The following is a 15,495-nucleotide window of genomic DNA, read 5'->3' on the forward strand; positions in this document are numbered from 1 at the left end:
CATAAAAATTGATCAGAAAAATCCAGCACTCCCGATATCGATGGGAAATTTGATCAGATTTCTCGAAAGAAAAAAAAAGCTTTCGATTTTTCGGGACATCCGATCATATTTATTGAAGTGATGTAAAATGTGATATTTGAATTGTATGGTGTGTGGCCACCTTAACAGCTGCCAACACATCTGCTCCCGAAATTTGCATTGATTTTCTCACTCAGCATGAGACATACATTTCGGATAACTAACTGACATCTTGCTATATTGTCCCCATATTGTTGGGTGTTTTAGAGCCAAATAATGTTCAACAAGGATTGTGTGAGAAGCTTCTTATCTCCGGAGCCTGAGAAGGAGCTACGGAAAGTCTTGTCTAACCTGGAGAACCAACTCGAAGAATTGGCTGAAATGGCACTAGATATCCCCCTTCCTCACCAGAAGACCACCCTGGAAGCCTTACTTACCATCTATGTACATTGTAGAGATGTTCTGACCCAACTGATAAAGGACACAGTCTTCGTTCCTGATGACTTTGAATGGACCAGGTATGTTACAGAAGAGCATATAAATCAGACCAAATGTTTTTTTCCTATAAACAACACCTGAAATGTTGTTGAAAAAAAAAGTTAGATCCTTACTACCTTAGTAGTGGGATACTATGGATGATTCAGAGGATTCCTCTAAATTTATATGAATTACGCTGGTCAATATGTTTCTTGCAGTTGCCCCCTGGTCGTAGATGAGTGTATCGAAACATGAGCATACATAAGGGAGGTCTGCACATGCCCAATAGAACAAACACAGTGGCGTACCTGAAGGGTAGCAGGCCCCGCGATCACGGGGTGGCCCTGCGCGGCTGACACGACCTAGACTTCTTCCTTCCTCTTCCTCCACCAGGGTTGCAGTGGGCCACAAATTAAGCTTTCTTTGGGTGGTCCATGGTGTGTTTCTTTGTACTATAGGAATAATTACAAGCCCTTATTTGCAAAAATAGTAGTAACATACCCTCATGACATACATATTACAAAAGTCCCTAAGGTAACTATTTATGTATTTTTATTAATGCTTTCACTTTTTTTAACAAGTGTTTTTTATTTTGGTAACTATGGGGAGGGGGGTATAAGGAATTAATAACTGATGGCAGATTTTTTTTGTAACTGTATTTTAGTAAATGTAAGTGTATTTTTACTTTTTGTCCACTAGATGTCCCATCACTTTATTATATGTAGTGTATGTGTGTTTTTTACTTTCACTTTACGAATGACCATCGGCATATCACTGATGCAGGTGATCATTCATTACAGGCATTTTGATCGGCTTTGTGAACACATGTTCCTATTCACTGATCAGTGCTCGTCAGGATGATGACGGTAGCAGACACACATGGCAGTGGAGGAAACCACTGAGGGAGTATATACCAGGGTTGGACAAAATAATGGAAACACATTGAAAATCAACAAAATATATTTTAATATGGTGTAGGTCCACCTTTTGTGGCAATTACAGCCTCAATTCTCCGAGGTATTGATTCATACAAATTGTGAATTGTTTCCAAAGAAAGTTTAGCCCATTCTTCAGTTAAAACACTCTCCAGTTCTTTTAGAGGCGATGGCGGCGGAAATCGACTTCCTGAATCTCTAATAACGACCATAAATGCTCAATAATGTTGAGATCTGGGGATTTAGGTGGCCAGATGAGATGTTCAACTTCATTAGAATGTACCTCATGCCATTCTTTAACAATTCTAGCTGTATGGATTGGGGCATTATCATCTTGAAAGATGGCATTCCCCTCCGGAAACTGTTCTTGAACCATAGGATAAACTTGGTCGCCCAAAATTCCTAAATAGTCTCGGCTGTTAATTCTTCCATGAAGAGAAATCATTGGCCTGGCGGCTTTCCAAGAAATAGTACCCCAGATCACCACAGAACCCCCGCCATGTTTTACGGTTGGGAGAAGGCAGTCTGGATGAAATGCTTCTTTCAGCTGTCTCCAAACGTACACTCGGCCGGAGGTCGGAAATAAGGTAAACGAGGATTCAGCAGAGAAAATCAAATTTTTCCACTGCTCGAGGTACCAATTTTGGTGGTTTCTACACCACTCTAAACTATTTGAAACATTTTTCTTTGAGAAACCAACTTTGGTTTAAATATCTGTAAAAAACAATTATTTTAATTAAACATATTAAATAACAAAAATAATAAACAAAAAAAAATTAACATGTCAAGTTTTGATTGCTAAAAATATGTTCAAAGATTATGATCATGTTAGTTGTTTCAATTATTTTGTCCAACCCCTGTATATGCCCCTGATCAGCAAGTGAGGTCTACAGAGGTGTACATATACATACCAGAAATCCAGAACTGGTTAAAAACTATGATGAGGTGCTAATCATTTTAAATTGATGCTTGGAATTGGGCCAATCGGCATTTAACAGGCTAGTTTCCAAGCCGCATAAATTTGCATATAGTTTGCATCCGCTCAGAATTATTAGCATCTCATTGAGAATCCCTACTAATTAGCTACTCTGTTCCCTCGCAGGCAGCTCCGCTATGAATGGAACGATCAGAATAACTCCTGTTACGTAGCGCAGGGCAACGCCTCCTTCATCTACGGCTATGAGTATTTGGGATGCTCCTCCCGGCTGGTGATCACGCCCCTCACTGACCGATGCTGGCTGACGCTGACTGGGGCTCTGGCTTTACACCTCGGCGGATCTCCAGCGGGACCAGCCGGCACCGGGAAAACAGAAACCGTCAAAGACTTGGCCAAGGTAAGTCTCCATATAGAGATCGTCAATAAAAGGCTAATGGCTTGCAAGCTGTATGCAGCATGAAGTTGGGCCAATCAAATTTGCCAGGAAGTGCATGTAATTGGATCAGTTACAGTACAGATTGCATTAAATTTGCATGCAAGCCAGAGTTATAAGTATTGATCATTTCTAACTCTGTACTATGAATCGGTAGATAGGGGAAAGCGCTCACACCTGAGAAAAAAACACATAGAGACAACAGGAGCCCAATAGCACAATATGTTACTATAAATGGGAGAACTCACAAAGATGGAATTAAACTCACAAGGGTTGGTTGCAGGAGGGTGCACCCAACCACATGAAGCAGGAGGAGAAAATAAGCTCATCTCCACTCAGGGCCTTCAGGGATAGATAGATAGATAGATAGATAGGATTGGTCGCACTCTTGAAAAAGGTCACTGGAACTCTAGATGACTAAGCCACTATGGCTCGATGGCACCCCCTCTCTTGCGCTCTGAGACATTTGGCGGACTACAGTGGCACTTTTTATTGGCCTGAGGAAGTGGGTTTGAAACCACGAAATGCGTTGCCAGTGCAAATAAAACCGTGTTTGGACTCATTCCACTAGTGTTACATAAGAGGTAAGCCACCTCTATTTTCTTAGTTTTATCCTTGCTTTTAAAAAAGTTTTATTATCCCTGGACGCCTCTTCACCCTTGTTGTTGCTCTGTACTATGAAATGGAGGATAATCCTTGATAGATCTGCCAGCTGACGCATATTTCTCTCTCTCTTCTGATTTGTACACAGGCGCTAGGCAAGCAGTGTGTGGTTTTTAACTGTTCAGAAGGCCTGGATTACAAGGTGAGCAAAAATGTGTGGTTAGGACAGTTGCTGTGAGGACGTGTGAGAGCAGGGGAGACGCAGAGCTGCAATGCAGGGCCACGTGGACCACAAGGCATCCTACGCTAGTACCTAGGACATGCTGGCTGTCCAGGAACTTGGCTATCATGTTCTGTAAGGTCCTGCACTCTCCACGCCTCAGGCAAATGAGAGGCTGTCAAGCTAGGAAAATCAAACCTGCTACCTTACTAGTGGACTCAAATGCCCGGAGTTTGTCCAGGAGCAGGGAAAGACATTTTTCAAGCTTCACCTTGCACCCAGATGGCCCGTGCTGAGAATGTATAGACCCCTAAACACAATCCCTGCTCACCACTCCCTTCTGTTCTGCAGATGATGGGGAAGTTCTTCTCTGGGATGGCCCAGTCCGGAGCCTGGTGCTGCTTCGATGAATTTAACAGAATTGACGTTGAAGTCCTATCGGTCATCGCTTCTCAGGTTCATGCCATCAAGACGGCAAAGGACAGTCAAGCCATCAGGTACGGCGTACATTTCATACGTGGGGAGCCGGAACAGAGAAGAGCCGGGACAGGAGGAATACATAGGGTTAGCTTGGGGCTTTGTTTTATAGAATACATATCAGCGTCAGACGTGATTAGAGATTCCGCAACGGCCCTGCCACAAACACATTGTCTTCAATTCATAAAGCATGACCACATTTAGTAAAGCAGAAAACAGCTGATTTTACAGTACATTTTGTAAAATGTCAATTAACTGAGGCTATTAACACATGGTAAACTAAAATGACCGCCTAATGAGATATGAGTTGTCTATTTGTGCGGTAAATACCTCAATTCACAAAGATTAAAGCACGTGGTAAAACAAGTGAGATGTTCGGTATTTATCTCTAGCCTGGAACTGTTGGTAGCTAATGGCCCGTACTCACGGGCTGCAAATGTTGCCTGTCGCCAGCACACGTGAGCGTGTGGGCGACAGGCCGGCGACAGCTCCTCGCCATGTCCCTCCGCGTACACACGCGGAAGAGGGACCAGCGGCGAGGCGGAAGCTCCATATACTTTAATGGAGGTTGCTGTCGCTAGTCCGCGTACTCACGCGGACTAGCGACAGTTGCGGAGGTGCGGCGGCGACTGTCGCCATGCGATTGAAACTTTCAATCGCATGGCGACATGAGCGACGGGCGACAGTTCGGGGTGCGCGCGCGTGCAACGGCCCATACTCACGGGCGACCTGTCGCCGCAACACGCGCGCGCCGCGTGTTGAGGCGACAAAAGTCCCTCGTGAGTATGGGCCATAATAAACAGCCATTCGGAAGTTTGTAGAAGGGTAGAAAACAGGGCAGAGAAAAGGGGAAAACTAATTAAACTATTCAGAAAAATAAGCAAGTAAATAATAAACCTGTTTCCCTAATTTCACAATATTATTATGAAGTACTGTAAATAAAAAATGGTTAATAAGATACTAATGTTTTGGAGCTGATACAAATGTTATGTTCATTTCACGCAGCTTGGACTTGCACTTTACTTGTTAAGTTGTCAGTTTAGGCAAAAACGAATGCTGTCAGTATCACATATTTCATCCATTTTCCATGCACTGCAATAATCCATGAAATACACAATGAAAATGAGGTAAAAATCTTATTGAATCATCTTGCATTTTTGCAGTTAATTACCAAAGTATTATCTCATGTGTTAAAATCTTATTACTGTTAGTATCTTACTACTTTCTGACACTGCAGCTGGCCTTGGCAGGTTTTGAGGCTCCATATCAATAGTTATTGTTATTATCCTTAGTTATGCCACTGGCTCACTGTGTGCAGTCCTTTGCTCTTTTCAGACTCACTCCCAAGACAGCACTGAGCACACAGAGCAGCTGTCTTGTCTTTTCACACAAAAAACAGACAGCATGACTCATTAGGCAGGAGGGGGTGGGAGAGAAATTAGCATAGACGCTGGGCAGAGAAGCAGGATACTGTAGTATAAAGGTTCATACATACTTGGAGGAGGACCTGATCATGACTGCGAGGGTACCGGACAGCTGCAGGGGGCTGGTAGAAGCCCCAGGCGAGTAAAACTGATTAATTTTTTTAGGCTTAAAGAGAATCTGTATTGTTAAAATCGCACAAAAGTAAACATACCAGTGCGTTAGGGGATATCTCCTATTACCCTCTGTCACAATTTCGCCGCTCCTCGCCGCATTAAAAGTGGTTAAAAACAGTTTTAAAAAGTTTGTTTATAAACAAACAAAATGGCCACCAAAACAGGAAGTAGGTTTATGTACAGTATGTCCACACATAGAAAATACATCCATACACAAGCAGGCTGTATACAGCATTCCTTTTGAATCTCAAGAGATCATTTGTGTGTTTCTTTCCCCCTGCATCTCTCATGCACTGAAGTTTCAGGCTGCTCTTTTCTTCCTGCAAACAGCTTTGCCCTTGTCTGTAATTCCTCAGTATGTGAAAGCCCAGCCAGCTCAGAGGACAATTTATCCAGCTTGTAAAAGATAAGAGAGAAGAGAGAAGCTGCTCTAATCTAAATAACACACAGCAGTGTGCAGAGAGGGGCCAGGAGGGGGGAGATGCATCACAGAACCACAACACTGAAGAACTTGGCAGCCTTCCAGACACAGGCTGACAAGTCTGACAAGTCTGACAAGTGAGAGATAAGTTGATTTATTACAGAGACTGTGATAGTACAAAGTGCTGCAGTAAGCCAGAACACATTAGAATAGCTTTTGGAACTTGTAGGATGATAAAAAACAGGATGCAATTTTTGTTACGGAGTCTCTTTAAGTGTCTCTGTAAAGGATACCTTAGCTTTCCCTCGATTTTAAATGGGGGGGGGGGGGGTATGTTTAGCAAGCGATCCTGATACCCACTGCTCTCACCATTCTTCTCCATCCAGCCCCGTTATGCTGTAATCGCTTCCCGAAGTCACTTCCTGGTCGGAAGGGTTGCCATGTGTGACGTTACGACTACATAGTGCGCATGCGCAGAGTGCTCCTGGCCGCAGGTGTGCGACCAAGAACGCGCAGCGCCTGTGCACTACTAGCCGACCCTGCTGACCAGAGAGTGACTTTGATTACAGTATAGCGGAGCTGGACGGACAAGAACGAGGGGAACAGTAAGCATCAGGATTGCTTGCTAAACATGCTCACTCCCCCGGTTTTGAAATAGAGGGAAAGTTAAAGTGAACCTCCGGACTAAAAATCGACTTGGCAGCACTGAAAAGGCCTGGTGTTTCTTTAACAGTTTCACAGCATGAAAACTTTGTTTCTCTTATCCAAGCCTCATTTTTAGCTGCGCAGAAGAAAACTGCCTAGGCTTTTTTTCCCTGATGCTGTGCAAAGCATGATGGGATTTCTGATGTTGTTGCTCTCGTTCTGCTGTTTTGGTGCATTTTTTTTACATTTTGAATTTGACATTTGAAGCCTAGCGTGTGCAGCTGGGAGGGGTTATCAGGACACAGGACAGTTGGAACTGTGTCTCCTGCTCCTTGTCACCTCCTTTCAACCAAAAAGATGGCTGCCCCCATGACAAAGATGGCAGCCCCCATGAATCACAAACATTTGCCTGTCCTTTTAAAACAGGATGGGTAAAAAATTATATTACCCATCTATTCTAATTAACATAACTAATGTAACTTATTCACAGTATGTTTGTTTAGGCTGAAGTTCCCCTTTAAGGTATCCTTTAAAGAGACACTGAAGCGAAAAAAAAATGATGATATTATGATTTGTATGTGTAGCACAGCTAAGAAATAAAACATTAAGATCAGATACATCAGTGTAATTGTTTCAAGTACAGGAAGAGTTGAGAAACTCCAGTTGTTATCTCTATGCAAACAAGCCATTAAGCTCTCCGACTAAGTTAGTCGTGGAGAGGGCTGTTATCTGACTTTTATTATCTCAACTGTTCCTGGACTATTTACTTTTCCTCTGCTAGAGGAGAGGTCATTACTTCACAGACTGCTCTGAAAGACTCATTTTGAATGCTGAGTGTTGTGTAATCTGCACATATTATAGAATGATGCAATGTTAGAAAAAACACTATATACCTGAAAATAAAAGTATGAGAATATTTTCTTTGCTGCTAATCTTCTAGTAATTATTCATAGTACACAACCAATTCATTATATCATATATTTTTTTTCGCTTCAGTGTCTCTTTAATGCCTAATACACACAATGGGATTTTCAGGCAGATTTCCTGCCAGATCGATTATTTTCAACATGTCCGATCTGATTTTGATAGATTTTTCTGATCGATTTTCCGTTCGCTTCTACGGAAAATCAATCAAAATCAGATCGTATATGTTGCAAATAATCGATCTGGCAGGAAATCTGCCTGAAAATCTCACTGTGTGTACTAAGCATAACACCGTTTTCATCTGGCTGGATTTAGAAGAGGAAAACTTTTACTGGATAAGAAACCACAATAGTTCTAGTTCTAGTGAACACTTGTCTTTCAGGGTATAGTAGTGGATTCATATACTTGCACTTACTAAATGGTCCCATTAATATTTTCATTATTGAAGACACAGATACATTTTAATAAAGTGCAAATCTATCTCCGCCTCTAATGACCTGATTTCCCGAGTCGTCGCTTACAAATGAAGTTTCCAATAAACTATTTTGTTTTAAAGTCTTACGCGAGCGATTAATTATGCATGTGTCCTTTTACTTCCATTTTCAGGCATTAAAAAATTCTGTTTTGGACAGGTTCGTGTTTGAAGGAAGAGAGATTCGCCTGAATATGTCGTGTGCAATCTTCATTACAATGAATCCAGGGTAGGTGCGGATCCGACAGCATTGCCTGACACATGGAATAGCAAATGTTCCTCCCCGATAAATTATGCATATAGGTAGAAGATTCAGTATTAATGACTGGTGGGACTGCCCTCCCTCCGGTACCGGGGGGAATAGGTTTTGTTTCGGAGACCTAATTGCCTTCCTCGATCGAGTCAGATTTCCGGATCAAAAAGGGGCTCATAGCTAATGGGTTTTAAATAGAGCCAAGTGCATAATGCATGATAGTCTCTCTACGGGGCGGCAGAATCGGGCGCTATTTTAAAACGCCATCTTCTCTCCCTGTGGGGATGAGCTGATCCAGAATATACATAAGTTCTCCGGATGTTCTGAGTTTTAATATGGCGCTTTGAAATTTTTACTTTTCATCCTAAACTTTCAGACTCCTTATAGTCTATGGACTGTTTCCCAAAGTATTTAATCATTATCATTATGTAATGTCTGTGTTACACAGTAGCTCATGGTGACCCAGAAACACTAGGATATTATAAGGGGCTCAGGGGGGGGGGGGGGGGGGGCAAAAGCCCTCTTAAGGTGGCCACACATCATACAATTTTTAAAATATCTGTTCAATTCAAGAATTGCAATCAATGTGTCTGACTGATTGTAACATTTCAAAAATCTGACCAATGTACTACACACGTGTATTACATTTTTACCCAATCATGAAAAAAATGATTGAAAACTGAAAAATGGCTTGGAAGTATATATAAGGAAATTGACAATCTACCACACAATTTTCATAAAAATTGATCAGAAAATTGAGCACTCCCGATAGACTTTTATCAAATAAAAATGGGAAATCCAATCAGATTTCTTGCTCAAATAAAAAAAAAAAGGCGTTCGTTTTCTCGGAAAATCCGATAATTTTTGTCGAATTGATGTCAAATTGGATCATTTTATTGTATCGTGTGTGGCCACCTTTACTGTTCTGCATATTGGATCGGCACGGCTCTGGAAAATGAATAAGCCATATAAGCTGATGTGGAAATTTACCTTCTTGAATAAAACACACTGTCTGTTGATTTCTTCAAAAAATATCAGCATTTTATACGTCAACCCGGCCTGGTTTGCGGATCCTTTTTTGCTCATCTATTTGAGTAAAACAACAATTATGACAGTATTCCAGATTAACCGCTTTCGGACTGCGCTGCGCTGATGGAAAGCTACGCCCTGTTTGGGAGCGGTTATGCCTGCCAGGGCGTAGATTTCAATTAGCCCACTGCAGGTGTCCATCACTACTGCTGAAATAAATCAATACACTGCAAAGGAAGAAGTTAAATAGAACAGAGATCAAGAAATGATTGATATCCGCCATGTAGTTTGTTCATATTGTTTGATCCACCTGCACCTGTTTGATTTCAGCCTGCACATTATCATCTTTGCTACTTGCAGACAAAAAAAAAAAAAAGACAGCACCAATGGCCATTATCTATAACCCCACCCACTAACAATGCAATAGGCTAAAAGGTTATTTTATTATAGATACACATATGCACAAAGGGAGATACTGGTTGCTTGATAGTTGGAAACAGTCGTTATTTCCCACAATGCAACAAGCCTCCACAGTGTGATGTCAGGACCATGGGCCTGACATCACTGTGGGAGGGGTATGACAACAATATCAGCCATACAGACCCCACTGATGATCTGTTAGAGAAAAGGTAAGATTTCTCATGGGAAAAGGGGTATCAGCTTCTGATTGGGATGAAGTTCAATCCTGGGTTACTGTTCTTCTTTAGATTTGCTATAGTAGCACCGTTCAACTTCTGTTTGTGTTACAGATATAAAGGAAGAGTGGAGCTGCCAGACAACCTGAAGTCCCTCTTCCGGCCGGTCTCCATGATGGTCCCCGACTACCAGCTGATCGCAGAGATAATGCTCTTCTCTGAGGGCTTTAAGGCAGCGAAGTCGCTATCGGGGAAGCTGGTGAACCTCTACCAGTTGGCCAGCAAACAGCTTTCCCAACAGGTACTGGCAAATATCTTATCGATAGCTTTCTTAAAGAGACACTGAAGCAAAAAAAAAAAAAAGTTAGATATAATGATTTGTATGTGTAGTACAGCTAAGAAATAAAACATTAGTAGCAAAGACATAAGTCTAATATTGTTTCCAGTACAGTGCAGTCACCAGACTTAAAGGGAAGGTTCAGGGAGGGTGGGTAAAAAAATAAAAATCAATTTCCACTTACCTGGGGCTTCCTCCAGCCCGTGGCAGGCAGGAGGTGCCCTCGCCGCCGCTCCGCAGGCTCCCGGTGGTCTCCGGTGGCCGCCTGCGCAGTAGAGCCCGGAGGACGTCCGATGACGTCAGCGCGCCGGCGTGGGATGCAGAAGTTCCGGGCCTTGGAGCGCAGAAGAGCCCGACCTGGCAGCCGGCCTGGCCAGGTCGGGTCGGCCACCGGAGACCACCGGGAGCCTGCGGAGCGGCGGCGAGGGCACCTCCTGCCTGCCACGGGCTGGAGGAAGCCCCAGGTAAGTGGAAATTGATTTTTATTTTTTACCCACCCTCCCTGAACCTTTCCTTTAAATCCGATTGAGAACCTCTGGTGGGACTTAAAGGAGAACTGTAGTGAGAGGTATATGGAGGCTGCCATATTTATTTCCTTTTAAGCAATACCAGTTGCCTGGCTATTCAGCTAATCCTCTGCCTCTAATACTTTCAGCCATAGCCCCTGAACAAGCATGCAGCAGATCAGGTGTTTCTGACAAATTTAGACAGATATGAAAAGATTAGCTGCATGCTTGTTTCTGGTGTGATTCAGACACTTCTTTAGGCAAATAGACCATCAGGGCTGCCAGGCAACTGGTATTGCTTAAAAGGAAATAAATATGGCAGCCTCCATATCCCTCTCACTACAGTTCTCCTTTAAAGAAAGTAGTTGCAGCGCGCAAGCCTAAGACTGTGACTGAACTGGAGGCTTTTGCCCATGAAGAATGGGCTAAGATACCCATAGATCGCTGCAAGACACTTGTGTCAAGCTATGCTTCACGTATAAAAGCTGTTATAACTGGAAAAGGATGTTGTACTAAGAATGAATGTCACTTGGGGGTTGAATAAAACTGATAATGATGTGAGCACAGAAAAGACATTTGTCGTAATTTCATTATAAAGGTTATGTTATATTTGTCTGACTTACAAGTGCCTCTTTGATTTAATTGTAAACAAGATGACTGAAATGATCAAAATCAATGTCAAACTGGCCAAAACACTAAATTTCAGTGGGGGTTGAATAATTTTGAACACAACTGTATCATATAGGAGACACACACAGTGATATTTGAGAAGTGAAATTAGGTTTATTGGAATTACAGAAAGTGCGCAATAATTGTTTAAAATTAGGCAGGTGCAAAAAATGTGGGCACTGTTGTCATTTTATTGATTCCAAAACCTTTAGAATTAATTATTGGAACTCAAATTGGCTTGGTAAGCTCAGTAACCCCTGACCTACATACACAGGTGAATCCAATTATGAGAGCATATTTAAGGGGGTGAATTGTAAGTTTCCCTCCTCTTTTCATTTTCTCTGAAGAGTAGTAATACGAATTTGAAGACAAAGATTGTTCACCATCATGGTTTAGGGGAAGGATACAGAAAGCTGTCTCAGATATTTCAGCTATCTGTTTCCACAGTTAAGAACATATTGAGAAAATGGAAGACCACAGCCTCAGTTCATGTTAAGGTTCGAAGTGGCAGTCCAGGAAAAATCTCGAATAAACAGAAGCAACGAATGGTGAGAACAGTCAGAGTCAACCCACAGACCAGCACCAAAGGCTTACATCATCATTTTGCTGCAGATGGAGATGATATGCATCGTTCAACCATTCGGTGCATTTTACACAAGGAGATGCTGTGTGCGAGAGGGATGCAGAGAAAGCCCAAAGCACAAACAGCTGGTATGCTAAAGCGCATTTGGACAAGCCAGCTTCATTTTGGAATAAGGTGATGTGGGCTGATGAGTTATTCGGGCATAACAAGGGGCGTTATGCATGGAGGAAAAAGAACACAGCATTCCAAGAAATACACCTGCTACCTACAGTAAAATATGGTGGTGGTTCCATCATGCTGTGGGGCTGTGTGGCCAGTAAAGGGACTGGGAATCTTGTCAAAGTTGAGGGACGCATGGATTCCACTCAGTATCAGCAGATTGGAGACCAATGTCCAGGAATCAGTGACAAAGCTGCAGCTGCGCCGAGGCTGGATCTTTTAACAAGACAACGACCTTAAACACTGCTCAAAATCTATTAAAGAGAACCCGAGGTGGGTTTGAAGAATATTATCTGCATACAGAGGCTGGATCTGCTTATACAGCCCAGCCTCTGTTGCTATCCCAAACCCCCCTAAGGTCCCCCTGCACTCTGCAATCCCTCATAAATCACAGCCACACTGCTGACAAACAGCTTGTCAGAGCTAGCTGTGTTTATCTCTATAGTGTCAGTCTGCTGCTCTCCCCGCCTCCTGCAGAACTCCAGTCCCCGCCTGCATCCCTTCCCTCCCTGCTGATTGGAGGGAAGGGACGGGGGCAGGGACCGGAGCTATGCAGGAGGCGTGGGAGCAGCTGAGACTGACACTACAGATGTAAACACAGCCTCACAGCAAGGCTGTGATTTATGAGGTATTGCAGAGTGCAGGGGGACCTTAGTGAGGTTTGGGATAGCAACAGAGGCTGGGCTGTATAGGCAGATCCAGCCTCTGTATGCAGATAACATTCTTCAAACCCACCTCGGGTTCTCTTTAAGGCTTTCATGCAGAGGAACAAGTACAACGTTCTAGAATGGCCATATCAGTCACCAGACCTGAATATAATTGAAAATCTGTGGTGTGAGAGCTGTGCATGCTAGGAAGCCATCAAACCTGAATGAACTAGAGATGTTTTGTAAAGAGGAATGGTCCAAAATACCTTCAACCAGAATCCAGACTCTCGTTGGAACCTACAGGAAGCATTTAGAGGCTGTAATTTCTGCAAAAGGAGGATCTACTAAATATTGATTTCATTTCTTTTTTGTGGTGCCCAAATGTATGCATCTGCCTAATTTTGTTTAAACAATTATTGCGCACTTTCTGTAAATCCAATAAACTTCATTTCACTTCTCAAATATCACTGTGTGTGTCTCCTATATGATATATTTAACTGACATTTTTGTACTGTAACTACCAATGATTTATACAGGAAAATCATGAAAATTAACAAGGTTGCCCAAACTTTCGCATCCCACTGTATAGGTCTCTAATTGATCAACTCATTAACTAATAGTTCCATAATCACTATGCATGAGTATTCCAGTAATCCGCAGCCTTATATCAGATTACTTTAGCCAGGAATGCAGGAGGAGGCACAGGAAATGCGTGCAGTGCTGCAATCCTGGCTGCAAAGAGGATAGCCACTGGAGTGGTGATGATTAAAACACATTGGCGTAACTAGAACCCATGTGGCACCCCTGCCAAATTAGCATGATGGGGCACCTCCCTAGGATCCAATCCCTTTTTCACCAAAGTTAGTACTTTCCCCCCATCCCTCGCTAGTGTGGCTAGTTAAAGACTCTTCATACCCCCCTTTCATTTGCTGGAGATTTGAACCACTGGGCATTATAATTACCTGCTCCGGTGCTGCATCGGGTCTTCTCTATTCTTCCTGCCCGCCACGGCTCTCTACTTTGACTCCAAATGCATGTCACGTGATCGGGAGCTAGGGGATGGCAGCACAGAGCGTGCAACCCCCGAGGAAGAACTAAAGTGACCCGATGCATCGCCGGAGCAGGTAAATATTACATTGCTCTGCTGCGCTACTCTGCAGGAGAGGTCATGGAGGTCACGCCAGGGATAGTTACGCTTCCTGCCTATAGAATCACTGCGCTGTGGGAAGTAAGACTGAGTTCCCACTTGCTTCTGGGTCACGTGCGGCCAGCAAGAGCAGACAGTATAATTTCCGTTTTGATGATCTGCAGTGATGAGGCTGGAGCCCGGGGCAGATACGCTCCCCGATAGGCCATATTGGGGAACACCTCCGCCTGGCCCGGGATTATCGCTGACTGCACAGACGTGCGGCCCATCTACATCAACGGATCCCACGGATCCCTTGCAGCATAACAAGTGTGAACGTATGAATAATATAGGAGCTTTATTACTCTCCCTTAGCAATGAGTGAAAAACTGACAAAAAATGTCCGTTCTCCGCTTTAGTGGGAGCAAAGCCTAAAAGGGCAGTGCCGACCTAAACAGTAGCCCAGTGCTGTGTTTTGGCCTTCAAGTTAAAGCCTCCTATACACATTTTACATGGACAGCAAGGATGACGAACAAAGTATTGGAACGTATAAGACCTGACATGTCACTGGAAGGCAAGATCACCCGACTCAGACTCACATATACTGTACGTGATGAGATCAAATTCCTTAGAGAAACACCTAATGCTAGGACCGATCAGTGGCAAGAGGCGACAAGGCCACCAGAGAACGTGTTGGCTTGACACCATCAAAGCTGACACAGGATTGAGCTTAAAGAGGAACTCCAGTGAAAATAATGTCATAAAAAAGTGCTTCATTTTTACAATAATTATGTATAAATGATTTAGTCAGTGTTGGCCCATTGTAAAATCTTTTAAATCCCTGATTTACATTCTGACATTTATCACATGGTGACATTTTTACTGTTGGCAGGTGATGTAGCTGCTGCATGCTTTTTTGGCAGTTGGAAACAGCTGTAAACAGCTATTTCCCACAATGCAACAAGGTTCACAGACAGGAAACTGCCAGGAGCACCATGGTCCTCAGAGTTTCTTGTGGGAGAGGTTTCACCACAATATCAGTCATACAGCGCCCCCTGATGGTCTGTTTGTGAAAAGGAATAGATTTCTCATGTAAAAGGGGTTATCAGCTACTGATTGGGATAAAGTTCAATTCTTGGTCAGAGTTTCTCTTTAAAGGGAATGTCCAAGCAAAATAAAAAAATGAGTTTCACTTACCTGGGGCTTCTACCAGCCCCATGCAGCCATCTTGTGCCCTCGTAGTCACTCACTGCTGCTCCAGTTCCCCGCTGGCAGCTTGCCGACCTCGGAGGTCGGCGGGACGCATTGCATACACTTTTATGCATTCCCGC

At 43.2% G+C, this 15,495-nt stretch overlaps 1 protein-coding gene across 4 annotated transcripts in view; it reads left to right on the forward strand.

The window, feature by feature from the left end:
- The window catches only part of DNAH14 (dynein axonemal heavy chain 14), a 237,921-nt gene that overhangs the window by 94,572 nt on the left and 127,854 nt on the right, over positions 1 to 15,495 (forward strand). For all 4 annotated transcript variants that reach the window (XM_068232854.1, XM_068232855.1, XM_068232856.1 and 1 more), the window contains 6 exons: positions 286 to 536; positions 2,533 to 2,764; positions 3,552 to 3,605; positions 3,975 to 4,120; positions 8,321 to 8,389; positions 10,192 to 10,378. In XM_068232854.1, coding sequence (XP_068088955.1) covers positions 286 to 536; positions 2,533 to 2,764; positions 3,552 to 3,605; positions 3,975 to 4,120; positions 8,321 to 8,389; positions 10,192 to 10,378 — 939 coding nt within the window. The remainder of the gene's footprint in view (positions 1 to 285; positions 537 to 2,532; positions 2,765 to 3,551; positions 3,606 to 3,974; positions 4,121 to 8,320; positions 8,390 to 10,191; positions 10,379 to 15,495) is intronic.

Source organism: Hyperolius riggenbachi, chromosome 4 (assembly GCF_040937935.1).
Source record: "Hyperolius riggenbachi isolate aHypRig1 chromosome 4, aHypRig1.pri, whole genome shotgun sequence".
In the NCBI taxonomy this organism is placed as follows: domain Eukaryota; kingdom Metazoa; phylum Chordata; class Amphibia; order Anura; family Hyperoliidae; genus Hyperolius; species Hyperolius riggenbachi.